This window comes from Trichosurus vulpecula, chromosome 5, assembly GCF_011100635.1.
Source record: "Trichosurus vulpecula isolate mTriVul1 chromosome 5, mTriVul1.pri, whole genome shotgun sequence".
NCBI classification, from domain to species: domain Eukaryota; kingdom Metazoa; phylum Chordata; class Mammalia; order Diprotodontia; family Phalangeridae; genus Trichosurus; species Trichosurus vulpecula.
In genome coordinates, this window is record NC_050577.1 from 161,582,843 (window position 1) to 161,598,311 (window position 15,469).

The 15,469-nt window shown below is 36.3% G+C and overlaps 1 protein-coding gene across 1 annotated transcript in view; it reads right to left on the reverse strand.

Annotated features, from left to right (window-relative positions):
• The window catches only part of SEMA3D (semaphorin 3D), a 140,726-nt gene that overhangs the window by 86,484 nt on the left and 38,773 nt on the right, over positions 1-15,469 (reverse strand). The window contains exons 3-4 of the mRNA XM_036758346.1: positions 10,941-11,003; positions 5,068-5,187 (exon numbers count right to left, since the gene is read on the reverse strand). Of these exons, the coding sequence (XP_036614241.1) occupies positions 5,068-5,187; positions 10,941-11,003 (183 nt within the window). The remainder of the gene's footprint in view (positions 1-5,067; positions 5,188-10,940; positions 11,004-15,469) is intronic.

A 15,469-nucleotide genomic window follows, 5' to 3' on the forward strand; every position in this document is an offset into this window, starting at 1 on the left:
TAAGGCTTATCCTCAAACATTTATGAGGTGTCTATTACACGTAAAGTACTCCTTTATTTCCATAAAGAAAGTGTTTTTCTGCAGTTATTACAAGCATTCTTGGTCATGAGATCATTTTCTTCTGGGCATCTGATCCATTCAAGTTGTACAAACAACGCTTTTGAAACTTTCATGTCATCCCTGGCACTCTAGTGAACGAAACCAAAGCAAGCAGCTTCTTCTCAGTGCTGCTGATGCATGAGGCCAAAACGCCCTGTTGGAGTATTTTCACTATTGTGAAAACAGTGTGCACTCTAAAGTCACTCAGTTGTTTTGGCTCAAACATCTATTTTTACAACAGTGGCCTCAGATAACACAACATTGGCAGCTTTTGAATGCTCAGGAAGAAGCATCGTCTTAGATTCCACTTTCCAAGAAAAATAGGAGTGCAAAATCAGCACAGGCCCCATGATCCTTTGGCAGTTCCATAACAAAGACAGCATGAGCTATCCAGAAAGAAGTGGGACTCACAACATGTGGAAAGGCGTACATATTATCTGTCCAGACAGATGTTCTGAAAGGAGTATCTACAAACCTGTGTCATGGAGCTCTACAAACAAGTTTTATAACTTAGTAAAATATTTATTAGGTGCCAGCTATGTGTAGGGCACTATGCTTGGCCTCAAATTAGGAAATAATGGAAAATAATCTGGTGTCTACATTTTAGCAAGGCAGGAAATGATGTGAAAGACTTTTAGGGAGAGGTGGGATAAGTAGCCCCTAAAAAGGAATTCAAAAAAAATCTCTTATGTCTCTTATTACTTAGATTTTTATTTCATTGATGTTCACCAAAATCAATTTGCAAAGATGAATATTTTCATATAGGTATTCCTCACCTAAGGAAAAATAATTTTCCATAATTTTATACTAACAGAATTGATCAAGTAGAGAATTAATGAATTTTTGAGAAATATTGAAACTATGGAAATGTCAGTCTCAAGTATATTATTAGGTGTTACAAAAGCACAGCTGCTAGTGAAAAAATGTGATTATACAGCCTACATCTAGGGAAAAGTATGGCACCTCTTTTAAAAGGCAATTATGAACTGAGCAGAGACACCCTAGACAATGAGCCTCAACTGGATGTATTGAACATAGATACATTTAAGGTATTTTTTAATACATGAAGATATGTTTGCCCTCTTGTTTATGGACAAATCTGTGTTGTTAGTACAGCCATCTCCCTTTTCAACCCCTAGCAATACAAAATAATTTAAATTAAAATAAATAACATAAATGACGAACTTATGTAAATATAATGGAGAAACAAATTACAGGCCAGTTTCACTGGTACCGACATAGTACAAAATGACCTACAGGAATGCCTTCAGTATGCTGGGTGGATGGGTGGATCTACAGGAGAATGTAGGCCTTGGGGGGCATAAAGATCATAGATCTAGATCTGAAATAGACCCAAGAGGCCATTAAGTTAAACCCCTTCATTTTATAGATGAGTAAACTGTGGCAGAGAGAGGTTAAGTAACTTACCACCCCATGGTCACAAAGGGACTAAGGTGGGATTTGAACTTAGGTCTTCCTGACTCCAAGTCAGTGTTTTATACATTCCACCAAGTGGCTCTCATTTTATAGTTCAGGAAACTGATACCTAGAGAGGTGAAGTAACACTCCCAAAGGCATGTGGGTAAGAAAACACAGAGCTAGGATTAAAATCCAACTCTGATTGGAAATTTCTGATGTGAAATCCAGGCATTTTTCTGTTGCACCAATCTGTCTCCAAATGAAGCCCAAACCTTGTAGACCAGGAGTGGAGGAACCTGCAGCCTCACGTTCACATGTGCCCCTCTAGGTCCTCAAGTGCAGCCCTTTGGAATCCAAACATCACAGAACAAATCCCCTTGATAAAAGGATTTGTTCTGTTAAACTTGGACTCAGCCAAAATGCCGTACCCGAGGACCTAGAAGGCCACATGATGTGGCCTCTAAGCTGCAGGTTCCTACCCATTTCAGATTGTCACTAAAGACCTCTACATGTTAATCTTAGGGCTTGAGTCCTAAAATCTGTATTAGATTTCCAGCTCTGATTTTTATCATCATTGTCAACTTGGGCAAGTTACTGAACCTATTACGAACTCAATTTCATTTTAACTAGCAAACACCTGGTCTCAAACACTCACTAGTTCTGTGACCCTGGGCAAGTTACTTAATCCCCCATCTTCCTCAATTCCTCATCTGTAAAATGGGGATGTATTGGAGAAGGAAATGGCAAACGACTGCAGTATCTTTGCCAAAAAAATAAAACTTAAAAAGATTTGGACACAACTGAATGACTAAACAAGAAATGGGAGGATGTAGACAGGGCCTGAACAGCATGAGAAGGTATGGAAGGGTTGTTATCGATAGTAATAAAGAGAATTCCCACCTCAAGAAGATCATGGACCCATTGATGAATTGAAGTAAAAAAAATGGTGGGTGGAAGTAGCAGGACTAGCAAAAACTAAGAAAATTAGGGGAAAGGTCAGGACACAGGCCAGGATCAAAAAGTTTTATAGGAGAGACCTTCCCATGTTGCAGAAAAAGAGAAAATGGGAGAAATTCCTGCATTCTGGAAAAAGGCAACATCTAAAAAGGTGGTGAGAAAAAGGAAATGTACTAGAGCTGAGAATATGTTACCCAATATTACAATGGAAGTGCTCCTCCCCTACAGTACTGCTGAACATATCACAACAATGACATTTCTATCACACTAACTACTGTATCCAATTAATCAATTATAAGATACTCTTCCCCCAGTTCTATAGTAAAGTGTTTCAGATTTTCTGATAAAAAGAAAAAGAGGATCGATTTTATTTAAAAAAAAAAAGGCAGTGAGGTATCACAGCAGTGGATTGAACAATGTCCTTGTAATCAGGAATACCTGAATTCAAATGCTACTTCGGACACTTAGTTGCACAACCCTGGGCAAGTCACTAAACCCTCTCACGCTGTTTCCTCATCTGTAAAATCGGAATAATTACAGCACCTATCTCACAGTGTTGTGCAGATCAAGAGATGATAGATGCAAAGTGCTTTGCAAAATTTAAAGAATTAGGTAAATGCTAACTATCGTTACTATTAAAATGATTTTATAGACAACTTTGCTATTCCAAAAATTTAGGCATGTCTGTATTCCTTTCAAGGAAATTATTCTGTTATACCTATGTTTAATATATTTAGCTAAAAATAAAGAGTAATAACATTAGCATACTTTAATACTTCATTATAGAACTTGACTAAATTTAATCAGAATGATCTATGTATCTTATACAAAGTTCTGGGGTTAATTTTCCATAAAAGCAGTTAAGAGTTTTCTACCAGGCCTGTCAAAAGGGTACCCAAGTCCTCTGACCAGCTGAATACTCTAAGGACTCATTACCGCGTGTTCACTCATAATTCTCTTATCCAGAAAACTTGTAATTTTGACTGCCTTAGGGTTTTTTGACAGTCCCAAACTCAAGTAATTAGCTCCATCTAAATTTCCTTTCAGCAGCTCTGATTTTAGGAGCTGCAGAAGAACATTTGCCTTTCTCAGCAGATTGTAAGCATTTGGCCTTTGGCCTCAGGCCTCGAAACACACCTAACCTGTGGAGCTATGCAATATAATTACATACTCTGCTATGAATTACTGCTTAGGTACTACACTTCATCAAAGCTGGCCTAGAGCATACAATGCAAGCAGCATGGAAGGATAGATTCAAGGGGTCCCTCTCCCACTAGTTTTCTTTTCGTGCCTAATGGAGTAAATTATCCATGTTGGTTTTCTTCAGCCACTTGAGTCTGGGCTAGTTAACTCAGATGATTGGGGCATGGTATTAATGGGAACCAAGACAATAGATTGGGCCTCTTTATGAGTAAGTTACTTTTTCACATGGAAAAACACCTCCACTAATAATTATAAAACATGCTAGACTAGGTGATTATGTGGGTTTTAGTAACTAATTTGCCACTAAATAACTGTGAGACCTTGGTTGGAGTCACTTTTTTTTCTCTGTAATATAAGGGGGTAAACTTGAGCTCTTTTAAGGTTGAGGATCCCTAAGGCTACAGTTCCATGATTCTGTGATCTTGCTAATGTCACTGTTATTCACAAGAGCCAGGTAAAAACAGAATTTATCAACTACTAAGAATTTCTATCATCGTTACTAGCAAAACCACTCAAGATACACTTTCCATGATCTTCACTTAGTAGTATTATGTCAGAATAATATCATTTTCGAAATGAAAGAGAACTTTGAGATAATTTTTTTCTAATTCCTTTGTTTCACAGATGGCCTATACTAAGATCCAGGGAAGTTATGTCACTTGCCCAAGGTGACAAAAGCAAGTTAATGATAGCACCAGACTGTTAACTCCTGAATCCATACTTTTCATTATTCCATACTATCTGTACATATGTCTTCATAAATATAGATGCTTAAGATCTAAGAGTGCAGCTAGGTGGCACAGCGGATAGAGTTCCCCTGCAGTCAGGAAGCTGAATCTTCCTGATATCACATCAGCCCTCATACATTTCCTAGCTGTGCGACCCTGGGCAAGTCACTTAACCCTGTTTGCCTCCATTTCCTCATCTGCAAAATGAGCTGGAGAAGAAAATTGCAAACCATGTCAGAATCTCTGCCAAGAAAACCCCAAATTTGAACTACAAAAAAAGATCTAAGAACATCACATTTCATAAGATGTGAGATGTTGATCAAGGCCCAGAAAAGAAATAACTCTTTACTATAAGATACATTCAAAAAATGTGAATTATAATACCTGAACTAGAGTGGACTATGTTAGAGACAGAAAGGGGGAGTGGGAAGAAGGATGATAGAAAACCATATATTATTAATTTTGTGTGTCTCATGAAAGCCTATAATAGAAAATCTCATTAAGTAACGAGTACATAAAAAAGGAAAAAACACAAATTTTTACCTATTCATAAACTACACAGCTATTTCTTTATATAAAGTGCTGCTTGTTCTGTGCCACAAAAAAGCTTAGGAATTTTTTAATAGCAAAATTATTTATTTTTTTGAGCTGAATCACATACCTCTTTGTGGGTTCCAAGATCAATGTATCCACATATTGGGTGAAAGGCTCCAGTCCCACACACATAAACATGAGTTCTGTTATAAGCCTGAAGCACTCGGATGAAATTTGCACATTCTGTCTATTAAGCATAAAAAAGAAAAGTATTAACACAAAAGCGTACAATGAGAAATGTCCTTCATATCACCTTTCCCTGAGATACTTTATTTTGTATAAACTTATTTTTTACCTAATACATTTATGAAAAGAAGAAATATTTGCGTTTAACAGTATTTGCAAACATCCTATCACATTTAAAATTCATAAAAGGTACAAAAATAGCAATCCTGTTAACATGGGAAATAAGTATCTAAAGAATTGTTTATATAAATTTTAACAACTGATAGACCATAATAGTTGGAAGAAAAGCTACTGTGATAGATTAATTTAAAAATGCTTCACTGTAAACTCCTACTTAAGTGGGGCACAGAATCCTAGACAGTGAGGCATGGTGGCAAAATAAATACTTTGTCAATGTAAATGGTCAAAGTGAAAACAAAGAAAAAATAAAATTGTGTACAGTATTTTTCAACAGCTAAATAAACCAGGCAATCTTTAGGGATATAGAAAACATCCAATTGAATCACTTGCTCAGAGTCAGAAAGCAAGTCTGGGTCAGAGATAGGACTAAAAGCCAAGACTTCCAGCCTTTAAAGCTTCAGTTAATTATATTAGTGAACTTTTTCCTCCTATGGTCTCATATTTTGAATTTTATAATTCAAGTCAAAGGGGAAACAAGATAAACTTTGAAATGTAATGAAATTATACCCTGGGGTTGTGACTTTGGAACTTTCTGATTTTATGCAAATATTTGAATTTTATGTTATGGAGATATAATCTCCAAAAGGGTGCAGTTACCTATATTTGCTTTCAAGAAAGTATGTGCAGTTGTTCCTTGCAAAGTACCTGACTTAATAAACATTGTCGACTGATTGAAAAAATCTCTGGAGAGGAAGACAATCCAGCCTGAATTCAGCCTACGCTTCCAAAATTTTCTCCCACTACTTCATTACATGAGCCTTCCTCTCCATCCAGTCTAGAATTCTCACCAGCTCCTACACTAGTAGTTCTCTGGGTGGTCCAGGGACCCTTGCACCCTTTCAGTAGGTCTGTAAGGTCAAAACTATTTTCATAATAACACTATGGCATTTTCATTTCCACTACAGTACATACTGGTACTGCATTAACCCACAAAAATAAAAACTTGGTGAAAGATGAGGGTCCTCATTGATTTTTAAGTGTGTAAAAAGGGGTCCCTTCATGTTGTTTGTTCTTTGAAAAATGTCTTACCCTTCCCTTCTCTTTTAACACAACATTACTTGTCTCCTGTGACCCCTGCTTAGCTCTTCTGTGAGATCCTTCCTAACCACCGACTGACTTTGCTCTCTTCTACTACAAGATTTACTCCCTCTGTTATTCATATATTTTACATATTGCATGGACTCTTAAGAGGCAGAAAAGATCTGAGTTTATCTAGTTCAGCTTCCGTATTTTACTTATACTACTCAGAGATTTTAAGTGACTCACTCAAAGTCACACATATACTAATAGGCAATGACAAGATTAGAAACAAACAAAATTTGATCTTAAAATCGAAAGACACACGTTTGGTTCCCATATTGACAAGACTTTGGTTTGAATCTTCCTTGGTAGTTTTGTGGATACTGTGCAAGTTATTTACCTTCTCTCAGCCTCAGTTTCCTCATGTGTAAAGATAGGTTAATAATAGCACATACCTCAGAAGATTGTTGTGAGGATAAAATTAAATAACATATGTAACCCTAAAGACTTTGGCCTTAATTCTTTGAGACACCCTATGTAAATGTCATCTATTACTCTAAGCCATTAATTAGTTATACAACCCTGGCTAAGTCATTTTTTTTAGTCTCCATTTTCTCATCTGTTAAATGGGCATAGAAATAATTAGGGGATGTTGTCAAAAAATCTTTGGAAAGGTTTAAATAAAATGGATTTTAATTAGGACTAGACCCAAGCTGCCTGTCTTCCAGTGTAGTATTCTTTCCCCCATAGGGTGTTTTCTCCATACAGAGAGAGGCATATAGAGACTGGGTAGCTAGGTGGCACAGTGGATAGATCACCGGCCCTCTAGTCATGAAGACCTGAGTTCAAATGTGACCAAAGATGCTTACTAGCTGTATGAACCTGGGCAAGTCACTTAACCCTATTTGCTTCAGTTTCCTCATCTGCAAAATGATCTGGAGAAGGAAATGGCAAAACACTCCAGTATCTCTGTCAAGAAAACCCCAAATAGGGTCACAGCAGTCAGACACGACTGAAAGCTACTTCACAAGAATTACAGAGAGGCAGCACAGATCAGTGGAAAAAACGCAATGGTTACTACCTGTTTGCCTTTGAACAAGCTAACCTCCTTGGGCTTCAGTTTCCTCACCTATAGAAAGAGCTAGTTGGATTAGATGGCCTCTGAGATTGCTTCCAGTTAGAGATCTTTGACCTTAAGAATTTAGGCCAGATCACACTCTTCAAAAACTTATTATTTAATCTCTTACATGTATATTTCTTATTTCCCAAACTAGACCTTAAAATCTTAGACAGCTTACTCTTCTTTGTATTCCCAATGGAGCTTTACATCATATGACCATTAGGAATAAATATTTGTTGAACGAAAGAACAAATGAACTATAAGGTTTGACAATCTCTGTCTTAAATCAAGTTTCCAATTATCTATATGTTTCTTTAGATAATCATTATCTTTAAGAATTCATCATTTTCTACTTTTCCCATTAGCAAGAATTGACACCTTTTTGCCTTCCAGAATATCCTTTTTATCTTTGTACCCCTTTCTATTTCTAGTCACCGTCACTGGTAGAAGCAACAGCTCACTCTCCGAGATTAGGGTCTGCTGGATCTCTTGCTTTCCAAAGTAACTGTTCACAAGTGACTGGTCAGTATTGCAGATTTTCTCAGTACCACTTCTGCCTGCAATTTCCTAAAGACAGTGTTGCCTGCTATAAATGAATACCTTCTGTCAGTCATCATGTCCATGTTGATCCTAACTTATTTCTGACCCATTTGTAATTTCTAGACTTGCTAATTTTAACTCTATTAACTCCAAACCTGGTTCAGTCTTTGATTCTCCTCTCCCCTTAACTTTCCCTTACCCAAGGTCATGAAAGTTTTGAAGACACTAAGCAATGATATCTATAGTCAAGAGCAAAGATAAAATATTGATTAAAAAAATCTACCAATGTCTCAAGCACTCTGCTTCTGTATGAATGTAACATCATCCAATCACCTGGGTACAAATTAATCAAAGGTAGCTAATTTCAATAACTTTTTAAAGTCTGAACTTTATCAATTAAAGAATAGTTATAGCTGAAATAAGTAACAGAAATAACATTTAGGGAGAAATAAATTATATTGATAAATAAATCTATAAAAATGGGTTTTTTATCCCAGATTTAGGGCTGGAAGGGGCATTAGAGGTCATGTAGCCCCAAACCCTCATTTTACAGATGAGGATATAGAAGCCCAGATAGTGCATAGCATGCTTAGAATCCAGAAGATTAGGGGGAAAAGGAATGGTGTGTGTTTGGGGCGGGGGAGGCAAGGAATGTAGGTGATTATATACAGGGGAATCTGGTGTTTTAAAAAGTATTAAGAAAATGAATTTTAAAAATAATGATGGCACTTATTACAGAGTTTTAAGGATTGCAAAACACATTAGAAATATTGATCCTCACAACAATCTTGTGAGATGGGTACAATTATTATCACTATTTTATAGTGATAATAGGTAAGCTTGCCTAAAGACTATTTTATGAAAAACTCACACAGGGCAAGTGTTCACATGGCAGTCAGAAGAAGCGGTACAAGGACACTCTCAAGGTCTCTCTTAAGAATTCTGGCATTGATTGTGTGGCATAGGAGACAGGGGCACAGGACCACTCAGCATGGTGTGCCCTCATCAGAAAGGGTGCTGTGTTCTATCAGCAAAGCAGAAAAGAAGTAGCTCAAAGGAAAGGCGAGATGCACAAATTTAGAGAATCTACCCCAAATATTCACATGGATTATTTGTGCCTGACCTGTGGTAGAGCATTCTGAGCTTGTATTGGTCTGATCAGCCAGACGCAATGTAACTTGACTCTAGCATAGTGATGTCATTTTGGTCCTCTTCAAGAACAAAGGACAACAGCCAGCCAACCAACCAACCAACCCACCAACCAAACAAAATTTCATGAATTGCTTTGGTGAAAAGAATTCATCACTTGCCTTCTGGTAACAAGCTTTTCCAAATTTTCCTAGCTTCAAAGGAACAGAAGAGCACTATATTCCATTACTTGGATTCAAATCCTGGCTCTACCATTAAATAATTTGGTGACCTAAGATAGGCTTAAGTGCATATTTCTAGACCTCAGGTTTCTCATCTGTAACATGAGGGGGAAACTGGACTAGGATGGCCTAGAAGTTCCCTTTCAACTCTAAATCTAAGCCTTTCAAGCTTAAAAGGATCAATCAGAGACTTTGTTCATCCCCATATCCTCTCAGAAAACAGGGTTACTACTATGATAAAATATCTAAATGGGACTTTAGTAGATATTGATGTTAGCATAACAATTACAGTATTTTAGAGGTAGCTAGGTGACTCAGCAAATAAAATGCTGGGCCTAGAGCCTGGAAGATCTGAGTTCAAATCTAGCCTCAGACACTTACCAGCTGCGAGACCTGGGCAAGTCACTTAACCCTGTTTGCCTTAGTTTCTCATCTGTAAAAATGAGTTAGGGAAGGAAATGGCAAACCACTCCCAGTATCTTCACCAAGAAAACCCCATGGGGTCAACAAGAGTCTGACATGACTCAACACCACCACCAAAACCATACTATTCTCTTAAATAGGATAAACACTCTCTTGGGAGACAAGTCATTAAACTAATCTGGCTTTTTGCTAGGTAGAATAGTACATAGAGTGCTGCACTTGGAGGGGGAAAGGAATGAATTTGAATGGTTCCTCAGACACTTATTAGCCATGTGGCCCCATGCAAGTCACTTAATCTGTTTGTTTCAGTTTCTTCTTTTGTAAGATGGAGATGATAACAATAGACACTATTTCAGAGCGTTGTTGTGAAGATCAAATGATATAATATATGGAGAGCACTTTGTAAACCTTAAAGTGATACATAAATGTTTGCTATGATTATCTAGAAAGTGGCAATAATAATACTTTACCTGCTTGAAGGCAGGCTGGAAGCTGGATCAGATAATCTCCTTTAGGTTAGAATCTTCTGAACATAAGAGCTACGATTTTCCATATTTTGATACTTAGGAATTTGCTTCATACTGTGTGTTTATCATTTCACTAAATTTTCAACGCAGGGCAGATATTCAAAGTGCCAATGTTTAGTGATCAAATTAACTAATTTAGCTCATGGTGGATAGCACGTGGACTTGGAATTAGTGAGCCTTGTCTCAGACATTTACTACATTGTGTGATCCCGGCTAAGTCATTTAATCTCAGTTTCATTATGAGTAACATGACAGGGTTGGACTCAATGACCTTTCAAGTCCTTTCCAACTTTAAATCTATGATACTATGAGTTTTGATCCTATAATAATAACAGCAAACAATTCCAGGGAACAAGTTTTATACAATGTTTTTATAGAATAATATTTTTTTTATTTAAAGGTAGAAACAACTTGTAAACAATCTTTTAGAAGCATGGCAATATTTAAGTATGGTCTTTTTAATAAGAGTTGGGTATGGAAATTACTGTCCAATATATTTCAAATCAAATACCTTGATCAAATAATTGATTTCTCATCAATACCCAGTCTAATAAAGAAAAGAAATCATACTCACATGAGGATCTTTTCCAGCTAATTTACATAATTCCACCCTTTCCTTTGCTGCAGGCCAGTAAATCTGTAAAATATTTGAAGATGTGTTAGAAACAGACATTCTGAAATATTAATCTATTTGGTTTAGGTGAATACATAATTGAATGTTGATATGTCATCTAAGATCTGAATTGATTTTTAATTTGACCATCATCCTTAGTATTGTTTCTAGAAGCAAAGTAGTTTTACCATATTCCATTCATTCAATCTTCAAGTGCCTCTAATTATATTTAATAATTAACAAATGTTAATAATACTGTATATTACCTTAGGATAAAAGAAGGGTCTTATAGTTTTGTATATAGCTGGTGGGGTAGAGGAAAGAGAATACCTTTATCTTTTTTTTCAAAGTTTATGCAGAAAGAAAATGTGAATTATACATACTACTACACCTCTCTCTCTCTCTCTCTCTCTCTCTCTCTCTCTCTCTCTGTCTCTCTCTCTCTGTCTCTCTCTCTCTCTCTTTCTCTTTTCCCCCTCTCCCTCTCTCCTTCTCGCCCTCTCTCACTCTCTCCCGCTCAAAAATCTCTCCAGGAACAGAAAGTTTACATGCAAAAGATAAACAATTGCTTAAGTCAATAGATTAGTATAACATAATTGCTATTTAGCAAATTATCACAGGCAAAGATTCTAAGCTTTGGATGAGTTCATAGCCTGCTTTCACCTAGGTTTCACAATATTGAGATCATCAAAAAAAAGTTTTTCACTCTCTCAGTGTTCAGACACAATGTAAAGCAGCTTTTTTTAATGAGATGCTCTTAGACAGATTACTTCATTAGGTTTCAAAGGAATGATCACTCTTGGGATACAAGCAAGAAGAAATGAAAAAGAAAGCTTTGGGTTATATGTCTGTACCCTGGATGTGAGTTTCCGACTTATTTTTGGTCTCTATCTCTCAGTAGGGTTGGAAGCAAATAATTCTCAGACAGTCAAATTCCTTCATTAGGTTCCAAAGGAATGATCACTGCTGACATACAAGCAAGAAGAAAGCAGAAAAAGAAAGCCTTGGGTTATGTGTCTGTACCCTGTATGTGAGTTTCTGACTTATTTTTGGTCTATATCTCTCAACATGGTTAGCAGCACATAATTCTCTCTGTGAGACAAAAAGAAATAACATCCAGAGGAAATACTCTAAAGGAAATCTTAAAAGCCTAGAGTTAAAATGATTTACATGTTGTCTTAGTTTATGTCATTATCCCAGTAGTGGTATTATAGCTTTTTAATGTTTCACAAACAGAAGAGTTAAGAATAGTTCTATAGGACTCAAGGTTATTCCCTACATCAGATAAATGGCATGGAATCATTTTCCAAAGAAAATTTATGTTGAATTAAGGGCACTAATTTATAACACATTTTTGCAACCCACAAGGTTACAAGCACGGTAATTGTGGTTGAATCAGCAGTAAGCACAAGAGATGAGCCAACCTCAAAACATGCATGCATAAATACCTAAAAATTGTCATATTAATCCAGATCTTGCCTAATAACTGCATCTGGCAAGATGATAATATTCTAGAAAAATGAACTTCTCTCCCCCTTATCTCTACATACTTAATCCACTTTTTCTTGCAGTTTTTAGTTTGTATATTGGCTCGATAGTTTTTAAACCTCTTTTAATATTATCTTACATTTAAAGAACATTTCTTTCCCCCAGGACCTCAAATTGTTTCATATGTATCTCTTTTATTTCAATCTGTTTACTAAAGGCAAATACTAATCCCAGATAGACTGAAAAATAATTGAAACTAAATACACAAACATTTCACTCAATTTTACTTCCAAGACTATCCAATTAGTTCAACTCAGTCCAACAGTTTATTGTTATCTCAACAGTATTTCAACATTCTATGTTCTGAGTTTGGTCCTAATCTAAAACGGAGAAAGCAATCATATTTCAGATTGATTCACAGGTTCAGATTGTTATAGGAATCTTCATTTTTATTTTCCGTGGTGAATTTCTTGTTTCTATTAATAGTACCAAAAATGTTCATGTTAAGGGTGGGGTGAGAATAGGCAATATCTAGAATGAAGACAGCTTTCACCAGCAATTAAAGTTAAAGGTTAAGTGAAAACTGGTCTTAGTGTCTCAGATGGTTGGCAAGTGTTAAGTGTAACTAGTATAACAGAAAATGTCTCCCCAGAGGAGACCACAATGGTATTTACGCTAGTCTTTCTGTGAGGGGAGATTTTTTGACTTAATTTTTTGCAAATAGTTTACAAAACTATCAAGCTTCTTAAAATAGTGTTTAAGTCTAACATCAGAGTATCAAGTCTGGCAGAAAAGTGACTATATAATCTCTTAGGTCCCCTTTAGCTTTAAGTCTCTGATTCCATAATTCTTAGATCAAGTTCCCACAGAGTTCCCCAGGAAATGCTGCAATAACAAAATCAGGGCCCATATTTGCACCCCCCTCCCTCTTAGCCATCACACTAGTTATTAATGTGGTTCACAATTTACTTCTAATTTTCCCTGATAATCTCCCCCCCAAAAAGAAATAAGGATTCATACAAAATTGTACAAATATCCAGTAGCTGGTTGAAAAGCGATTTTCATGAATTTTTGTTTGTAAATCCTATGACAACCATTGATTCATGCTAATGGCAGAAGGCTCCTCCAATTCTAATTGTAGCAAAATATTCATAAAATTCCAAGACTTTTATCTAAGAATGATTAAACACCGTTCTCCTCCTGAGATGTGTGTGTATATATATATATATATATATACATATATATACACATGTATGTGTGTGTATATATGTATATACACACACATATGTATATATATATATATACATATATATATATACACACTATGTACCGTATTTTTTAGAATTTTCCATCTTTGGTCAGATTCTGCATATTTAATTTCAGGTACCATATTGTCAAGACATACGAAAGTATATGATTGGAGCAAAAGATCTCTCCCCCTCTTTCCCCTGACTGAGTTTCGTGGAGCTAGGGTTATGTCTTACTCAATCCTTGTATCCCCTAAAATGCCTAGCATAGTTTTCTACACATAGGCACATAGTAAATACTTATGGAAACCTAAGTTATCAATAACAATTAAATATTTTCTCAGAAAGTTGTCCCCACTTCCTGTTCTGGGAAATAATGTTATTTCAATAAACCATCACTGTTTTTGTTTGTTTATTTTAAATGAAGTAAAAATGACCTGGACTTCGAAGACAAGGATTTACTAAGATGATATAACTGGCTTTACTTGACAATATTATCAAGTATTTTAGGATAAAAAACTGACTTATCTTAAAACTCATAATACAGAAGATACTTAATTATCTTTGTAGGCTGAAAATATTTACTTTGTTTTATGAGTTGTCATGGCCAAGGAATTTATTCCCAAGTGACCAGCATTCATGGTCCTCAGTCTTTCAGTAATGAGCTAGGCTGGTCCTCAGAGAGTTGGCTTAGATCTTTTTCCAGCTAGCTTAACGGAACCTTGTAAGCCTTGTGCTCTGTTGGCAGAGTCTCTGACACCCTAGATTCCTTTCCACACCATGATGAAGCATCAGGGTAGGATTTTGTGGAGGAAGGGAAAAACTGATTGTACTAGGTCCAAAAATGAAAAGAAAGACATTACTGATACAAGGATTTGTGGCTATCTGTCACTCAACTATTAGCATGTGATTCCTGGTTTTTCCACCCTGGTGGTAAGCAAACCAGCTAAGGAAACAGAATACACTTAGATCAGCCTAGAGAAGAAAAAAACAAAATATGCCTGTGCTCCTATAATGATTTTTCTTTTCTACCAGGAATGCTGTGTTTGTACAAGGGTGGGAAGGGAAGGAATTTAGGGGAGTATATATAGGGAAATAACTGGTATTTTTAGAAAAAAAGTATTAAGAAAATGAATGTTTAAAATAATGGTAGCACTAATTATACAGCTTTAAGGATTACAAAATATTGGAAATACGGATCCTTACAACAATCTTGTGAGACGGGTGCAATTATTATCAATAGTGTACAGATGAGGAGACTGAGGAAATCGGAGGGTATGGGACTCGCCCAAGTTTACATCGCTAACTATCTCAGGCCATACTTCACCTCAGGTCTTGCTGACTCCAGGCTCAGCGCTCTATATGTTGTGCCTCTGAAAAACGAAAACCCGCAGACCACCTCACCAAAAAGCAATACAAGCATGTATACACACACACACACACACACACACACACACATTCTGACAATCGTTATGACTGTCAAGACTAATCTTTATGAGAAAAAAGGAAAGGGAATTTATAGAAACATGCATGTCTCAGCCAGTCAACAGTTACTTACTAAGTGCCTACTATGTGCCAGGAACTATAGAAGCTCTCAGGATATAAAGACAGGAAAAAGACAGGCTCATGATCTCAAATTTAAATGGACAAGTATAAAAGTTTGGAAGTTAGGGCCAGCAGAAAAGGACAAATGTCTTTTGACATATAAAAGTCAGGAAAATAAAGCCCTGATTCCAGTAGATTAGGGTTTGGGTG